The sequence below is a fragment of the Fringilla coelebs genome (genome assembly GCF_963513975.1).
Source record: "Fringilla coelebs genome assembly, chromosome: 20".
In the NCBI taxonomy this organism is placed as follows: Eukaryota; Metazoa; Chordata; class Aves; order Passeriformes; family Fringillidae; genus Fringilla; species Fringilla coelebs.
In genome coordinates, this window is record NC_140046.1 from 149169 (window position 1) to 167449 (window position 18281).

At 41.6% G+C, this 18281-nt stretch overlaps 3 protein-coding genes across 3 annotated transcripts; 2 read left to right on the forward strand and 1 right to left on the reverse strand.

Moving 5' to 3' along the window:
* Positions 1–1128: 1128 nt before the first annotated feature.
* On the forward strand, positions 1129–5452 carry TEKT1 (tektin 1; the record flags this gene model as incomplete). The annotated part of the gene is made up of 7 exons (XM_084218918.1): positions 1129–1318; positions 1693–1858; positions 2067–2195; positions 2633–2776; positions 3992–4214; positions 4805–5001; positions 5293–5452. 7 exons carry the CDS (start codon positions 1129–1131, stop codon positions 5450–5452), a joined length of 1209 nt encoding a protein of 402 aa, XP_084075044.1.
* Positions 5453–6383: 931 nt separating this feature from the next.
* Positions 6384–9524, reverse strand: FBXO39 (F-box protein 39; the record flags this gene model as incomplete). The annotated part of the gene is made up of 3 exons (XM_084218843.1): positions 6384–6512; positions 7557–7733; positions 8511–9524. The coding sequence occupies 3 exons, from the start codon at positions 9522–9524 to the stop codon at positions 6384–6386; spliced, it is 1320 nt and encodes a 439-aa protein (XP_084074969.1).
* Positions 9525–12697: 3173 nt separating this feature from the next.
* Positions 12698–17199, forward strand: PIMREG (PICALM interacting mitotic regulator; the record flags this gene model as incomplete). The annotated part of the gene is made up of 4 exons (XM_084219200.1): positions 12698–13033; positions 13829–14160; positions 14881–14976; positions 17073–17199. Exons 1-4 carry the CDS (start codon positions 12743–12745, stop codon positions 17197–17199), a joined length of 846 nt encoding a protein of 281 aa, XP_084075326.1. The 5' UTR covers positions 12698–12742.
* Between the last annotated feature and the right edge of the window lie 1082 nt (positions 17200–18281).

The window sequence follows — 18281 nt, forward strand, 5'->3', positions numbered from 1 at the left end:
TAGGGAAGGGGAACTGAGGACGTGAGCCAGGCACTGCGAGGGAACTGAGTTCTTTGCCAGGCTTTGAACTTCGGAGCAGTTCAGTCGAGGATCAAGGTCAGTCGAGAGGTGTGTGAGGGCAAAGGGGGTTCAGGGTAGCTGTGCTGAATGGAACGTGGGCAGAGCTGTGTGTTGCTGGGCAGTTGTGTGCATTTGGGCTCAGGAACTGTCTCAGGAACACTGGATGAGCATACTGCAATAGGAAAATTTATAATTAAACTACTTTGTGCAAATTCGGGGCATTGGTTTCACCCTCCACTAAACAAGTGTCCCCATTATGCTTTGTTCTTCTTTAATCCTTTCTGGACTTTCTTATTTCCTCATTTGCCTGCTGAATTTTTTCCTTCAGCTTTTCAGGTCCGGTTTTGATTTGGGGTTTGGTGTTTTCTTTTGTGAGTTGTGTGGTTGTAGCTTTTTTTGTTGAGGTTGGGTTTTCTTTGTGTTGTTTTGTTTTTTTTTTTATGGGGGGGGTGTTTTGTTTTGGGTTTACTTTTTGTTTAGCTTTTTTTTTTTTTTCTTAATCATCATTAGAAAAAAAATCAGCTAATGAAGCATTGGAACAGCCTGCCCTGGGAAGTGGTGGAATTCTCATCCCTGGATGTGTTCAAAAGGCATGTGAATTTAGAACTTGAGGATATGGTTTAGTGGTGAACACAGCTGTGCTGCATTAATAGTTGGGTTCAATGATCTTAGAGGTCTTTTCCAACACTAATAATTACATTTCTTTTTATGGTCTAGATTTTAGCCATTTCTCCAACCATATTATTGAAAGGTGTTTGCTTCTCCAACCTCTGTGCAGCTAATTATCTTTTATATTTGTTCACTTTTTCTTTTGTTTTCTGTGATTGCTTGTTTAGTAATTCCATCTTTCTCCACAGGTCTCCTTTCTCTTCTCCTTCCTATTGCATAATCCATATTTTTTTCATATCAGTGTCATTTTGCAGGTAAAAAGAACAAAATATTTCCCATCCTTATAGACCTGTCTTCTCCCCTTCTTGCTTTGGCAGCCAAATATAATGCTATTTCTGTTTTCAGGTTCAATATTCCAAGAACTGACCTGCATTATATCCAGAAACTTTGCAAATAGCAATGGCCAGGCTGTTGCAAGATCCATCTAAAGTAGATCCCTCAGAATGGTACACTGCAAACAATATGCAGCGTGCCAGTACAGAGTCCCAGAAATCCAGGTCAGAATGCATGATAGCTGAGAGTTGGAGGCTGGTGGATGAAATAGACAAGACAACTCAAAAAACCCAAAGTGATGTCAACAAGAAATTAGGTAATCCCATGTCTTCTGCAAGGGTCAAAATGTGTTATTTGAGCTATATGTTCAAGAAGGACTTCACAAATTAGTTGATAATGAATAGGAGTATATGTCAATGCCATGCTTGCTGATGTCATGAAAAAATCAAAAATATTTTATAAAATATTTTGAGGCAGACTCTTTATTTTTATAACGAAACACACAAAAAAGCTCTCTTAACCAAACCTCCTGACACAGGGTTGATAACCTGTTTCCACACAGCACACAGCACTACAGGCACTCCACTACAGAATAAGTCTATTTTTAGCCATACCTAAGACCTGAGCTGCAGTCCCCTTGCTCATAAAATGGGCCCATATTAATACATGTTTGTTATTTTGATTCTACAGAACAGAGACGGGAAGAGATAAAATTCTGGAAGCAAGAATTAGATAACAAGCTAGAACAAATTGTTCATGAGACAGAGATTTTGTTGACTTTCAAGAAGAGACTGGAGAGAGCTTTGGAGGGTTGCAAAGAGACCCTTGTCATTGCCCAAAAGTGTCTCCTGTACAGGTGAGCATTCAAGGAGACAAAAAAAGTCTAGGTAATGAAACTTTAACAAATAAGAAAAAAGACTGCAAACTAAAGGCCCGCCCCTCTTTACGATGAAGTCATAGTCTGATTTAGGTGTTACAGCACTGAGGAAAGTGGAACTCATCATCTTCTGTTCAATGCAGGCATTTGAACAATGTGGCTGATGGTTTTTCCTTTTTTCCTGTAGGCAGAGGCGAGTTGGGATTGACTTGGTGCATGATGAAGTGGAACAGGAACTGCTGAAGGAAGTTGAAGTCCTCCAGGGGATTATTGCTTTACTTGGACGTACATTGGAACAAACAAATGAGCAAATCAGGTGCAGAGGCAGAGAGCATAACAGAACACTAATTAGATGAAACTTAAGACAGCCATAATACTGTGAAGTTGTCAGGCTGAACACAGGTCCTAAATTATCTTCAGTGCTAAACACTAGCAGGAGGTCAGTCCTAATTCATACCACTCAATCAGTAGTGGTGAGAGGTTCTGCATGCAGAATACAAAGTACTTGCATGAGAAGACCAAAGATCCTTGGTCATCTCATGATCCAGTCCTGTGCCTTTAATTTCAATGAGGATGGTATCATCAATTTGTTGAAAGGCAGCTACTGCAGATTTAGTGACTTGACACCTAAGAGTTCTTACACGACGATTTCTGTAACAGCATTTGAATTACCGAGTGCATGTATGGATGCATGTAAAGGACACCTGTGAATGCCTACACTTGGTCTTAGAGTTTGGTTGTTTCTTCTCCTAGACGAAACCGTTCAGCAAAATACGACCTGGACATGGATTTGAAGGACAAATTCACAGCTTTGACGATTGATGATTACTGTGCTAGCTTGACAAACGATACTCCTCATATTATTTATGCTGATAATGCAATGAAACTAGAAGGAAAGTAAGTGGTTCTTTAGTTCAACAAACATATGATAATTATACAGATAATATGGGCTGTCCCAGTAACAGCAAGATTAGTTTTGTGTAAAACAGGCTTTATCTTTTTGCCATCTAATTGTTTCTTATATTTCTGTCTATCACTTCTGTATCTGTGTAATATGTCTGTGAAATAAGCCACAATAATTATGCTCCCAGTGAACTGCAGGTTTTTATTAAGTTTTGAAGCTCACAGTTAGCTAGGGAAGAATTTCACATATTGCTTAAACACAATAGATTTACTGATCTTAACTTCTTTCCTTTCCCAGGGTGTCCCAGTGAGGAGAATGCTGGACTGGGACCCATGAGGTGTCGAGTCAGTTTCTGACTCAGACATTAAGCTGTCAAATGTGCCCATTCTGCATGGGCTAGCTAGTGTGAAAGGTTTAAATACAAAAATAGCTACCACAGAAAAATGGGCTGAAAAGAGGAACTATACTGAGAAAGCAACGTGTGCAAGAGCCTCATAAAGTCACTGTTGCTATGTAACAGTTGGCAAACTTGCAACACCAAGAAGCTGCCAGCTCTTGCTGCCAGCCCTCACAGCAGGTTGTAACTCAGACCACACCCAGGATGGTGTTGCCTGCTATGTGCAAATGACAATTACACATTATACAATTATATATTCACCCAACGAAACAAGGAACGAACCCCCTGAAGAGCTTTTCAAACACCTGTCTGCAAGCCAAAGCTGCACAAGCAGAATCCTCTAATTCTGGGGAAATTCTTGGGGCTGGGTTTCTGAACTGTTGTTCCAGGCAGGTACTGTAAGTGTCGCATAGGTGAACTCTGTGAGAGAATAAGTGACTGTGTTGTGTAAATAGTTGTCTGCTATTAATAATAACAGCTTTATTAATGAAAGATGTTCTAAGAAATATTTATTATTATGTGTGTTTCCTGCCATGTTAACTCATAAGTTCCCCTTCGCCAGGGGAAAGTAACAGCAAGGCTGCTCTATGACTCTAGCAAATTTGTTTTCATCGGACTCTCATCTACTTCATTACAAAATTATTGTAACAAGTGTCTTCTTTGTAGCACTCCCTGGACATATGGCACTTACTGGGACATGCAGTTAAAAGTGCTGCTTTTTTCTTGATTTTGTGGCACAATTACGGGTTTATGAAGTCATAGAGGGCCTGCTGCTGCCTGTTGGTGACCTCTTACTTTGATTCCCTTTCAGTTTTATTAGCCCTGAGGACTGGATAGATTTCTCCAACATAAATGTTGAAAAGGCTGACAAGCAGCGAAACAATTCTTTGGCACTGAAGACACTTATCGATGGCATCCTATCACAGGTAGCAAATGACATGCGCAAGCAAAGTGAGATGGTGAATAATGCTCTTAGAAATAGGGTGAAGGAAGTCAAGGATGCCAAGCACAAGCTAGAGACACTTCTTGCAATGGTAAGTCATAGGGGACAGTGAAAAAGTAGAAACACAGGGCTTGGGTTATCTACCAGTTTACCCAATACAGTGGGTTGCACTTATCTGCCACATTTTCCTTTTTGTGAAAGTATTTTCTTTCTCTGTAAAAGTAATTTTAGATTTTTTTTCTTAGCTCTGTGTGCACCACCAAAGAGACGAATTTCTGGAGTCACTCATTCAATCTAAATGTTGCTGTAGCCATCAGTAAAGACAGGATTTTCCCTGTAATTTTTAGTTGCAGGAGGCTCCTACAGCTTTTTCAGGATTGTGATGTAAGAGCCTGATAATTAATAGCAGCAGGATCAATGTGCTCAAAATTTGACACATGAAAACTGAGTATTGATAGTAAAAAATATTAATTGCTGAGCATAAATTTCTGGGTTCACCCAGAACAGTGTCATCTGCTTTCCAATGAAGGAATCATACTCCTGGCTAAGCTTTGCAAAATATTGTTTCATGAAATAACAACATAGTAATTGTTACTGTGATTGTTACAACTACTAAAGATGATGATGGTTTCACACATTGTAAGAGGCAGTGTGCAGAATTTCATTGTTGGATTTGTTAAGGTGATGGATGAGACTGCCTCACAGGAGAAGAACATTGCAGCCTTAAAGAAAGCAATCGCTGATAAGGAAGCGCCTGTAAAAGTGGCTCAGACCCGCTTGGAAGCAAGGAACCATCGCCCCAATGTGGAACTGTGCTATGACACAGTACACAGCAGCCTGATGAGTGAAGTTCAAGAGATTACCAAAAATATTCAAAGGCAAGTGGAAATGATGCAAGAGGAAAATCTGTGGTATTGGTTAATTTAATGTGTTAGCATAACAATGGGTCCCAACTATTCTCCCTGAAAAGTTGGGTATTGCTTTTCTCTTAAGGGCAGGACACTTAAAGGGAAGTTAATGGATAGACTTTAAGGGAAGACAATGAATATTGTCTCTGTGAATCCCTTTCCATCTTTCTTTTTCTTGCTCAGAATTCCTAACCCTTATGAGAAAAAAAAAAACCTACCCATGTGTTTTCAACTAATGCCTGCCTCTGTTTTCCCTGTTAGATTAAAGGATGCATTGGCACAGGCTCAGACAGAGCTGAAAGGCCTGAGCCGCCGACAGCTTTACTTGGAGGAAGAGATCAAGGTCAAGGAGAACACACTGTATATTGATGAAGTGCTGTGCATGCAAATGAGAGAGTCTGTTTGCATAAACAATTACTGAAGTCATTATACTGGGAGACTGTGCTCCAAAGAACCAGCTCCTGCTGAAATTTTATTTGCAAGCTTCCAAATTTATTGGCTTGGTTCAATGCTGTCTAGTTGCACAAGGTAATTAAAACAGACCTAGTACTTACAGCTATCTGTTTCAGAACTATCTATGCTCTAAAATGTTTGATGAAACCTTCCACTTGGCAATAAAATTCAGAATAATGAGAAATGCCCCTTCTTCCATGTTTCTCTCATGTGTAACCAATGATATCTTTTGCCATTGAAAAATGTCAAAAGGCAACTGTGTGGAAGCCAGAGCAGGAATGTCCTTATAAATCACTTACTGGACAGCTGGGCAAGTGGGAGGGATGTCTCTCAGGACTGGCCATGCCATGTTTTGTTTTTATCTTAGCATCTGCTGCTAAGAACTAGACAGTATGACCAACTTAACAGGGCCTAACTTACCTAACTGATACACTAGATAGTGCATCCGTTTGCATCTGAATCGAGATCAAGTCAAGGCTGACTTTGGGAAAAGCACTTGTTCACCCCATGTCTCGGTTGCCCTATTCGTAAAATGGAAACACTGAGATGGGCTTCAGTGGTAAGTGTTTGAAGCTCTACAATGAGAAGTGCTGAAAAAAGAGGAGGGTCTTATTTTTATCAGAGGTGTCTGTAAGGGTGGAAAAGGGATCACTGCTTCCTTTGGTTCTGGCAAGGAAAACCAAAGCAAGGGAAAGAATAAATAATGCTGGAGACAAAGGAGTCCAGTTCCCAAGACCAACATTTTAATGCATGGAGTTTAAAATTGTCCCTTGCTTCTCACTTGCTGGAATGATAACTCCCTTTTGGAAGCACTGCTGTCAAAATTCAAATCCCTTACTAAAGCACTCCAAAGGATCCATTAATGCAGTTGTCACTGGGTGTTCTTCTCTTCCTGTAGTTTATACCATTGGGTAGGTGATGACAAAATAATTAAGTTCTGAGTCAATTAGGTACTTGAATTTCCTGTAAATATCAGCCAGCAGTCGCTCCTCCTCAGTGCTGTCATCTTGGGCTGTATAAATCCTGACCTGTATGCAAAAACAGCAGTCACGTCTCTCAGATATAGAGAGCTCAACCCATTACAGCTCATGGCAACAAGAAGCATCTGTGACTAATAAGGAATCTAGAGAAGCAAAATTCCTTGAATTGGAATAGAATCTTGAGGCTTTACTCTCTTCCCACTCCCAACTGACTGAAAACATCATCTCCTGCCAAAGAATTTTTGGAAGGTGTTGGGAGGAATGGGTTAAATAGTGGAAAACTAGCAAGAAGGATTGTAAATCACTCAGGTGACCTTGTAGATGGGAATAGCCCTTGATTACCCAGTATGAACACCAGCCAGTGGGCCTCTGGCATGGAGCGAGTTTAACTGTGCCTCTATCTCCACTTGTGTGTGTCTGCCTGGGGGTTGCTTTGGGGATGCCTTGGTGAGCAAAAGAAGGGAAGTAAATTTACTCTTTGTCTTTTAGCTGTGGTTTTGTGGTTGTCCCTGCTGTCTGCCTGTGCTGCCTCAGACAGGAAGAGCAAGGTTCTTTTTACCCCCAGAACTGATGCATCCCTGGGATCTGCACAGATCTGTGAGGGCCTACTGAATTCAGATTGTAACACAGAAAGTAGCACCTCAGCATGGTTTACACCAGCTACAGTTGCGGCTTGGCACCAGTTCAACCCAGGACTCCTGAAGGGCGGGATGCGTTTCTAGCTTTTTGCAGTTTACTGGGATTCAGTCCACCTTCCTTGGTTATAGACAGAAGCACTGAGCCTGAGAGGTAACTGAGAAACCCTGTAAGTGGGAGAGGGCTTAAACTAGACGTGACAGAGGGAGTGCCAGTCTAGGAAGGGCTTCTGGAATTTTCAGGACTTCATAATAAACTTCTGTAGTATCTGTATGTGGCTAAGTAGGGTTGGAAAGCCTCCTTTCTGTGAGTGGCTCCCAAGATCTTTGGTACTAAGGCATAACATAACGAAGATGGTTACATTAACATTTCTGTAAGTGATCTTTGCCTGGGCATGGGGACCTTTGGGTATAGGAGCAAGGATAGGAATGGGCGTTTTGAAGCACAAAGTCTTACCTTTATGGTAGTCAAAATGCATTTCCTTTCTGCACGGTTTTGTAGCAGCCTCTCCATAAAGCTGACACTTAGAAATGCCCAGACTTTCAGAAATAACAACCTCTTGCATGATAAGATAAGCTGCAGCAGCTCATTGTCCAGCAACTCATGGTCATTGTTTAATTCAAGTGTTAATTTCTTGGGAAAAAATGAACACTGTTAGTACTACTAAACAGATTTGCATGCAGTAACTAGAATTCAACAAATAGTTTTCCAAGTTAACAAAAAAAATGTCAGCAGATCAATTTTGTACCTTGATAATAGCTGACAATCTGTTTTGCATTATGATAACTGTATGTGCTACAGTAAATCACTCTCCTGTTAAGATGCAGTGATCCCTTGCGCATTTATTAGAAAACGCTGCACCTACAGTCATACCATGATCTTATCTGACATAATGAAAATTATCCCAGAGACAAGAGTAGAGCCAATGATGTTTTCTAGAAAGCTTTACATATCTATGGTGTTTATTGACAACTCTGCAATGAAACAGGACTTACAGAAAGCTGTCAGCAGCCGTTAGGTGTAAGGCCACTTGCTTCCCTGTGGCATGCAAAGACCTGATGCTCACTTATGTGGGTCAGCAGTTGCAAACCTTTGGTGACACACCCATTGTGACACCAAAGTGCTTTGACATGGGCACTAGTTAATTTAGATATGCTATAGGACACTTATGCATTGCCAAATAGAGCAGCCTGATAGCATTATGGAGGGTTATAACTGGACAAGGATAATTTCATTAACGACATTATGGACGAAACACTGAAATGACTCACTTATGAAAACTGCCCTCTGAGCATAAAACTAAAGCAGTCAGGAACTTCTGTTGCTGACTGCTGTTATGCAGAAGGCCTACATGATTGCTTTGTTGAGCTTTGTGATACTGCAGTAGGGCGTCTCTATTGTTTCCCTTACCTGCAGACCATGCCAGTAAGCTGGGAGAAGGTTGGTGAGGGTAGGTCTCATTGTCCAGTCAGGGTCACTAAAATAACAGCTCCGTAGGCTGATGCTCCTAACTGGGATCTCCTCTAGCAGGATCCTAGCTAGGTGATCATGCTTCATGACTCTTTCAAAGAAGAAGTTCACATTCAGTTTTGGGGCTCTCTTGGCCAAGTTTGCCCATGACATTCCTGAGACCACTTGCCCATGAGGGTCATGGATATGACACTTGATATTCAAAGTGCACAGGGAATGAGAGCTGCGCTCCCGCAGGATGTCCAGCAGTTCATCAGAGATGCAGTTGTAATTGAAAGTCAGGATGGTCAGCCTGTGGAACTTAGACATAGTTTGGTGAAACAAGGCACTGCTGTAGACAGAAAGGTGGAGACTGAAGAAATCCTCAATATTGATTTCAGATATAAAGCTTCTATTTGTCAAACTGCTTAGAGAATTCAGAAGCTCACAGCCTTCTTCCAAAGTTATTCTTGCTCCTTTTAAGTTAAGATAATCAAGTTGATTGCTCATTCTTTTCAGGAAGGCAGCTAAATTCTTGATAAACTGAGCCCTAACCACATTTTTCCAGATCAAGCAGTCTAATTCTAGGTACTTGATGCTCAGGGATACTAGGTGACTATTACACTTACCCAGGTGTGAAAGAAGACCTCTCATAATCACTTGAAATTTTTTTATAAAGGGAGTATTGTAAGGGTTTGATAACTTAATCTCAAGGTGCTTCAAATACTTGCCAAATTTCTTGGTATACCACAGTGCACTTTGAAACTCCAGTGTGCGTGCCCTTGATGGTTGGCCATAAAAGGTGATGGTTCTGCACCTCCAGAGAGATCCAGAGCGCATGGTGCAACTCCATTTTTTACAGACCAAGGCAGCCCGAGATCTGTCCCTGTCATCTAACCAATGGAAGACATGCCTCAGACAGACATCAGGTAGATAGGCCCAGGAGCTTTGCTTGGGTTCACTGTCATCTTCCATTGAGAGGACTTGTCTTCTGGGTCTTAAATCAAACCAACATGCAGAAAGCTGTGGGTAGATTTCTTGCCAATCCCAACATAATAGGCTTCTAAACAAATGGATGTAAGTTTGTTTCTTCACAATCAAAACCAACAACCCTTTGCCTCTGTACTCCAGCTGTCAAACAAGCCCTTGAGTCTAAACTATAGTCTTACCTAAATCAAAAGAAAAAAACAGAGTGAAGAACAATCGCAATACAAGCACAGGACACATCTTAACTTTTGGGCCTTCACCTTCAGTCTAGCTAAACAGTGAAATGTTATCAACTTCTGCTACAGTAGCCACACCGTCTGCAAAACCTTTGGTTAGCATCAGCTGCAATTAATTGATTATGGTCTGTGATCTGATGCCTAGCGTTTAAAAGTACTCAGTTCTTTGGGCTGTATACATTTGAACAGGACCATCAGTGCAAAATTAGCACTTATGACTTTTCATAGTCTTCTGGGGTACCATTCCATGACAATCAGTACCCTGCCTTAGATTAAGGCTGGATAAAAAAAGTCGAAATGGATGGAAAAGGAAGTGTACTAAAAGAAGAAGAAGAAGGAAAAGGAGAAGAAGGAGAAGAAAGAGAAGAAGAAGAAGGGAGGAGAAGAAGGAGGAGAAGGAGAAGGAGAAAACATGCAGATCCCTGAGAGCCTGTTTACAACAAGAAAAGCTGAGATATTTCTATTTTAATTGTATCAATTGACAGGAAAGGACAGGTTGATAGCACAATTAAGCTTCAGTCTGCTGTTTGTCTTTTTGCTTACAGTTCTTATGTCACATATAATCCCTCTGCCTGTCCACATACTCTTTTCAATTAGGACCGTTTCTATTCTTAGGGATTTCTCTGCCCACTCTTGCCATTCAAAGCACCAACCCACATCCCCACCTATCAAGAAAACCTTTAGAAACTGATCATGTGGTTTGATTACTACCCGACTCTCTCTCTCTCTCTTGTATTTAGCACCCCGAAGAACTCTTTGTTTTGCAGAACTATTAGTCATTTAGGAGGTCTCTAGATCAATATCCAAAAATCGAAACCAAGTCTTAAAATATGGTGGCTGAAGCTCCAGTTTGCTAGAGAAGAACCTGAAACTTTTGCTATAGAGTGGAGAGAACACAGGGGAAGAGGTCTAACACTTCAGCTACCTTGAAGCCCTGAAGGCAATGGACAGAGGAAAGCAGAACAGAATATAGGGCTGTAATACATAGAAACACATCTGTTAATAAAGGATGTTTATTAGACTGCACTCATCAATATTAGTGTGTGAATACAAAGCAGCACAAACACCATCATGTGGAACTTTTTAAAAACCAGAGTTCTTATGAATCTGTAAAAAGTATGTTTGTTTATAAGCCAGCGGTGACATTCAAGAGGTATCCTGCAGTGTTGGGTCGGCTTTTCCATCACTATAAGCCAAGTCTTAGCTAAGGAGGTGTTCTAGCTGTCAGCTCTGAGTTTAACTTGGTAGGAGGAAAACAAATCTTTGGAAAGAAACACTGCTACAGTTCTTTCTAGAGCAATTTTTTTCAGGAAGAAGTCATTTCAAGATAAATGAATGCTTTGCATGTCTTGTTTGCCACTCAGGTAAGAAAAAAAAAAACAAATCAAAATAAAATCCCCCACCGCTGATCATACACATCCTTTGCCTTTGGCCCTCTTTGCTTCAGAGGGCATCCCGGATGGTTTACGGTCCCATTTGGACAGTTACACTAGCTGTCTCCTCCAGCAAGAGCTGCAGACGCCCGTGGAGTAAAAGCAAACAAAAACCTTCTAAGACTTTGACCGATAATTACCAGAAGTAACAGGAGCTGCGGCTCGGATACCCAAGCGGGCAACCCAGCCTGAGTCCTTTTACTAGTCCAGCTGAGGCGGATCTCTGGGCCGAGGTCCGCGAAGGCGCCAGAGCCGCGGGCGGGGGCGCAGCGCGGCCCCTGCGGTTGTGCCGCTGGGCCCGGCCCATTCCCCTCAGCGCGGCGCGGGCCGCCCCCTCCCCGCCGGCCGCTCCGCGCGGGCCGAGCCGAGCCGAGCAACGGCGGCCGCGCGCGCGGGGCCCAGCCAATTGTGGCGGGCGGCGGCGGCGGCGCCGCCAATCCGGGGCTCGGAGGAGGCGGCGCGGCGTTCAAACGCGGAGGCGGCGCAGGAAGGAACCGCTGCAGGGAGGCGGCAGCTCCGTCCCGACCCGGGTCCCGGTCCCGTCCGACGCGCTGAGTGAGTGAGTACTGCCAGAGCGGCCCAGGCGCGGCTCCCTTTGCCCGAGCCCGTCTCCTCCGGCCTTGGCGGCACTTTTCGCCCTTGTAGCTACTGTCCCGGTCGGCGCAAAACCGGCCCTGGCTGGTCTCACCCAGTCCCGTTAGCCCGATGTGGCGGCACGGCGGATCTGCCGCGGCTGTCGGCGGGGAGCGCGGCCGATGCCAGCGGAGCGGGGTTCCTGCGGTAGGACGAGGCGTGGGCCTGGGTGTGTCCAGGGGCGCGGCCGGGGGCTACCCCAGACCGCCGTGACCTCCAGAAGAAAGAAGGCACCGCGCCGTCCTGTGCAATACCCGTTTAATAAACAGATCATTGTAACCCTAGGACAGCAGCCACTCTCTCTCTCTCATTTCAATCGTATTTGTTAGCAAGTGAAAATCAAGAATGGAAAGTATATATGTTTAAATTGTCATATGTCATATAGATATGTAGCATTTTAGCCCTTCTCATCAAAGTCTTCTGCCGGTAATAATCCTGTCTGTTTCAGGATTTGCGTATCCACAATCATAACTGGGACTTAAAGAGAAGCCTTCAGCTTGCAAGTACAGCAGGAGACAATAGCTGCATAAACTTGTCTTGCAGTGGAAGGTTGTTTAGATTAAAGAAGGCAAAAATTTGGGATATCAGATCATGATCTGAGACACAAACCAAAAAAAGGCACTCATAGAGCATTCTAGCTCTCAAACTAGAGTTTTGCAATGGAATTGCAATACAAGGCTTCTTGGTGGACTTGAGCGAACCTAAATAGCCTTAAAAATCAACCCTGTTCTCTTTGAAGACTTCAACTAAAAGTATGCTCAGCTCTAGTTTTCTTGTTTTGGGCAAATATATTCTGTAACAGTTTCCATTTCTCTTTCTTTACACCGCTTTGTACCTTGTTCTGCCTAAGTTTGCTCTCATTTTCATTGTTTTAGAAATAAAGTTGACCAAGAACTGGAACAAGATGGCATCTGTGCTCCAAAATGTCAAAGCAACGGTGGCATGGCGGAAACACCGGCTCCTAGCTGACCTCAACGAGGATGAGAGCCCTGTGCCTGATAAATTCAAGAGAAGGGCCTCTCTGAGTTCTCTCAATACCATTCGCATGTCTTTAAGGAAACGGGTACCATTAAAGCGAGTCGAGCTGAATTTTCATAAAACCCCTACTAGGGAAAGTCTAGAACCAAGGGAGAGATGCCAAACTCTTCAGACTATTAAAAGAACAGCAAAATATGCTTTTGGAACAGTGTCACAGGTATTATGTCTTTGCAGTAGAATATAGATAGAGTTTAATTTTTGCTTCAACTCCAGTACTAACATTTTTGAATTCTGTACTGAGTGCTGTATTCCAGAGAGTCCATTCTGACACACTTGCACGCCTTAGTACTTGTCTCATAGCTACCAACTTATAAAATCTTTAATATCCTTTCCTAAAGTATAGACAGGCAAATTATGGACCTGGCAGAACATGGAGGAAGGTGAAAACAGTTTATTTTGTTATAAGAGCTTTTCCCCTCCTGTATTTAATCATATACGGCAGAACAGCCTTGACACGGAGGAAATTGGGCAGAGATTGCAATAATTTGCAAAGAATTGTTACTGAGAAATGTGTAGCAATTTGGACTTTTTTCTTTTATTTTTTTGCCTGTACCCATACTATTTACTAGCATGTTCTTCATTATAGTTAATCTAAATTTAGACTGACAAAAGCTGCTGCAGGGTAGCAGATTCAAGCTTGCACTTCCCTTTCTTGCCGACCTCAAAATTTTAAACGCATGCATTCTGTGTTGGGGAGCCTGAATTTTTCCAGCATAAGAGCAGCAAAAGCATTGTCCAATGCCTGCTCTGAAGTCCTTGATGAGTGCCAAGGGTTAGGGCAGCAAGAGACTCCCATGCAAATGAGTACAGAGGTTGAGATGCATTCATGTTAGTTGAAAGCTGATATGAGCATGGAAGCTAGTAATTCAGCCCAAATATTCCCAGTCTTCCCTATTCCAAACTCACAGCTAATTGAGTTAATTTAGCCTAACACGTCTAATGCTTCTTTCAGAAAATACAAAAGTCTTGTCAAAGCCCAGTAGGCTCAATGGTGACCTATTCAGCTGAATCCATCAGCAGAAGCTGTGCGGCCAGTTCTACCAAAAAAAGAACTGCTACACCTCGAACACCTTGCTATAAGAGTGTTACTCCAGCAGCCAGTTCCAAAGGCACTCCAAGGTCCAGCAAAAGAGCCTTGCTTGGGCCAACAAGGGTGTCAGAGCATAGAGAATGGAGGGATTTCTCATCCTGGCTTGGTAAAAATGCTCTCTCTCTCCGGAGATCCAGAAGAGCAGCAGCACTGAAGAGCCCCTATTCATCTCCTGCTCCTTCCAGCAGAAAGATGTAAGTCACATTCTTTTGTAAACTTTTTTTTTTTTTAATTTTTTACACTGATTGGAGTATCTGGTAAAGTGAAAGGCAAGGTAGGAAGTTTTCTGTCCTATTCCCCTGAAGGTGTGTGCTGCTTGAATAGTCAAGAAAGTAGTTCCAACTCCCTATATAGACAGGGACTGAGCTATGTGTAAAGCTGAAACATAAAATGTAATTTTTTCTTAGAGACATACCTGAGTTTTTTGCTGGTGCCTTTTGGGTAAAGGAAAATGCTCTGTATCTCACTCTAATTTAATTGTAACTTTTCCAAAGCTGCTATTTGTATTCCAAAGATACCAGGAATAGCTCCGTTTATGCTGAGTTCTTTATATAACAGAGAGAGCTTCCTGCCTCAAAGAACAAACACAAATTAGATCAAGGGTTGGGAGCTAGGGAAATACTTAATGTGCACACAGGTTTTTCTTTCGAAGTCACAAGAAAGGTTAAAGCTAGAAGCTGAATCCAAGCCTTGTGAATCTGAATCCTACCTCTCAGTTGGAAGATAGCTGTTTTGGGGATGAATGGAGACATGAAGCAGTTGGCCAATGGAATTAGGAGTATAATTTCCACAGCCCTAAACTTCTCTGGGTAAACTCTAGAGGTAACAAGAGTACTTCAGGGATGAAGGCTTGAGTAGTGTCACCTAGTCAGCCTGTCCTGTTTGATCTGTAGCAATGCCCATTCTGTTTGCAGAGAGTTTGACTGTGAGTTGGAACTGGTCTCCTCAGGGATTTGTCAGTTGAAGCGTATCTCCCAAGCATTCGATGATGCCATTGTGAAAGAGGAGAGGTAAATACTGCTAAGTGTCCCTCAGCTTTACTTGCCACCTGACCACAGCCAATTGCCAAGGCCAAGTAGTCCCTGTAACTCAGGATTAGGAATAGCTGCAGAACTTTTTCAAGTGTAATGTAGTATATCTGTTTTTTCTTAAAGATACCTGGGAAGTTTAAATCTGCAGTTGTATTTGCAGCTTCTAAAACCTGCCAAATGCTCTACTTGTCTTCAGTTTTCTTGTTGTGGAAGTCAGATTTTTATCAGAAGGAGCCTACCTTTGACCCTGTGTGAGAACAATACCTCCCTGACTCTTGTCTAAAAGAGGTGCCAATCCAGACTGGGGGAGGAGGTGGGAAAATTCTAGAGTACTGGCACAGTCACTGATGTCTGCACATCTATTGAAAAACCCTTTTATAAGGTAGCATTATGTTAACAAAGAGTCCATGGTACCCAAATGAAGAAGCCTCTTATAAAACCCTGGTTAATCCACAAGGTGGTAGGCTGCTGTATTTGTGAAGGTTATGTCATTCTGAATTAGACATATTAAGAAAATGAAAATTAAAGGTCTGAAATCTTGTCACAGGGTGATTCCCTAAATTTCTTCCTCTCTTAGACCATGTAAAGTATTCAATAACTAAATGTCAAGCGCCTCAAATTCTCTAAAGAGAATTTAGCATCAAGTGCTTTACCTACAAGGAGGTAAGGGCTTAACATCCCAGATAATTGCAAAAATTTGTAAATTTGTAAATGGGACCGTGTCTAGATAACTATAGGTTAAAACTTGTATCAAGTTAATTTTATCATATCTACTGAAAGTTCACTAAATCTCACTCCTAATATTCTCCCATCTGCTAGTGATGTGACAGCTTCCCTCATTCGTAATTGAAGACAGTAGCAACCAGGTAAATAGTTGTTCACTTACCTTGGCTATGCCTGCATGCTTCTGTGGGGAGAAAACCTGCTGTTCATAGAGAGAAAGGCTTATTATCTCTTGCAACTTTAGGGCAGTATTATGTAGAACCACAGGGTTCTTCCTTCATATTCACTGTGGCCATCTCTGCTACAGCAGATCATTGTGCAGTTGTAAAACTTCACCTCTAAATTGTGGATTAGTGAGTCCTTATGGGTTCACAATGAACCTCCTTTGCAAACATCAGCTTTTCTCACTCCAGACCAAAAATGACTAGTACTAATATTTTGTCACTCAGGTTCAGTTCTCACTGGTTACTAATGATAACAAAGCATGAGAGAACCAACCATTATCCTGAGCTGTCTGATTTTACAGCCTTTCTTTTCCATCTCTCAAATTTTCATAGCAGTTTAGTCTATGCTATCACAATTAACAAATTAACAGCAGCTCATAATTGTATTGGTGGCATTTTTAAACAGAGCAATTGTACCCAAGTGGATGTGACAAAAATATCTTCACCCATTATGTTGGAAGTGTTCTTTTTGTTAGAGGAAAAGGTACATCCTAAATACTATGTCCCATTTTAGCAACGAAGATAGGTGCAAGACACTTTGTTGTAACTTTTCAAGAAAAATGAGAGCAGTTTCAAATGCTGGACTGATGGTTTTAACAGTGATCTGTACTGCTTCCACAATTTGGTCCAGTACTCCTGCAAGTGTAGACGCATACACTGTGCTTTGTTACTGCCTAGTTGCCTACTGGAATAATTGTGAAATGAACTTTTTTTGGAGGTGCCTTTAGTCTTGCATGAGACTTTCTGTTCTGGTATCCAATTGCCATGAGTTTTAATGTTAGTGCTTCCTTTTCATTTTTTTCATGATGAAGCAAATCTCGATCTCAAATGATTATTTCCAATTCAAAGTACTGTTCTAATGTTTTGCATTTTAATGAATTAGATTATATCACAAGAAATGCCCCTGTTGCTAGTTAAAATATCGCAGTACTTCATTTGTGTACTTGCCATTTACGATCACTGAAGATAACCAAATATTTTTTTGCAAGTGTTCAGAACAGTTACACAGTGAAAGTGTACCAGACCAATTCCTTTCTCCCATCTGTTTTCCAGCAATTTGTATGATAACCAGTTGATTAACTCTACTGACTTCATGCTGCTAATGGTAGTCCTGTTGTTCTTCTGCAGGCAACAAGCAGTATCAAACTACTGCTATCTAATGGCACAAAACTCACAGTCTGTACATCGATCCCTGAAACCATCTCAAGCTATCAGAAGGCAAGCAAAGAAACTTCATCAAGCACTTGGTACCTAGACAGAGATGGCTGTAACTATTTTTTAATTTTTCCAAGTTTATGAGCACAAATAAGGGAGAGGTCTGAACAGCACCTGAAAGGCTGCACGCTATACACTTAAATGAGCCATTACACTTTTTTTTTAATGAAACAGCTAAGCACTTCCATTGCTTTCTCTTTTCAAGTAAAGAGAGAATCAAAATAGTACCAACCACTGTGTATTATCCCTGCTGAGATGAGGAAACCATATTGAAAGTGACTTTCATGAGGCAGTAAGTACTTAGAAAATGCTGCTGAACTGGCCAGTAAGAATGGCCAAAGCAAGGGCTTATGAAGGGTAATCCTAGGTAAAAGTAGTGCTTAAATTGGTATCCAGCAGCCACGAGATTTAGCACAAATACTTTACATGAGAAAAAGATTGGTCTATTATTTTGAAAGCCTAACTTCTTGGGTTTTTTTGTTACTAGCAAACTAAAGTTATTAATCATGCTAGCTGGAAGTTAATAAAACAGCAGTGGCTTCTTTGAGTTCTAGGCAAAACTGCCATTCCAAAGCAACAGGATTCTGTGGAGTCACTCATGCCACAAGAACAGAGCCATTTTAGGACTCTTTAATTCATGGCCTTAAGGGTTAGCCATTTAATCCTATCTTAGGTAGTTTGGCTCCAGACAAATCAGAGCAACTGTGTAATTTCTTACTGATGCTTTAGATAGCATCTTGGCAGTTGATTTAAACACTGCTTTTGTGCTGCATCTGTCTTTTAGTTATACACAGAAATTTGTTACTACAATTAATGTAATGTCTTGCAACCACTGTTATTAGCTAATATCACAGTGGAAGTATTTTGATTATGTATACTTAGCATTTGATACCTGTATTTTGCTTCTAATTACTTAAAAAAAAATTAACATTCATTTGATGAGCCTTTTTTGGTTGTCATTCACTATAACAAAGTTTATTCTTTCACATGAAAGCAAAGATTTGTTAAAATTTTAGAATTCAACGGCAGGGCTGTTTTCTATGGTAAGCTTTGTGCAGGCTTCTCCAATTATGTTCACTCTAAAATGAACTTTCAAACAAAAGACTGATTTGGGAAACTTTG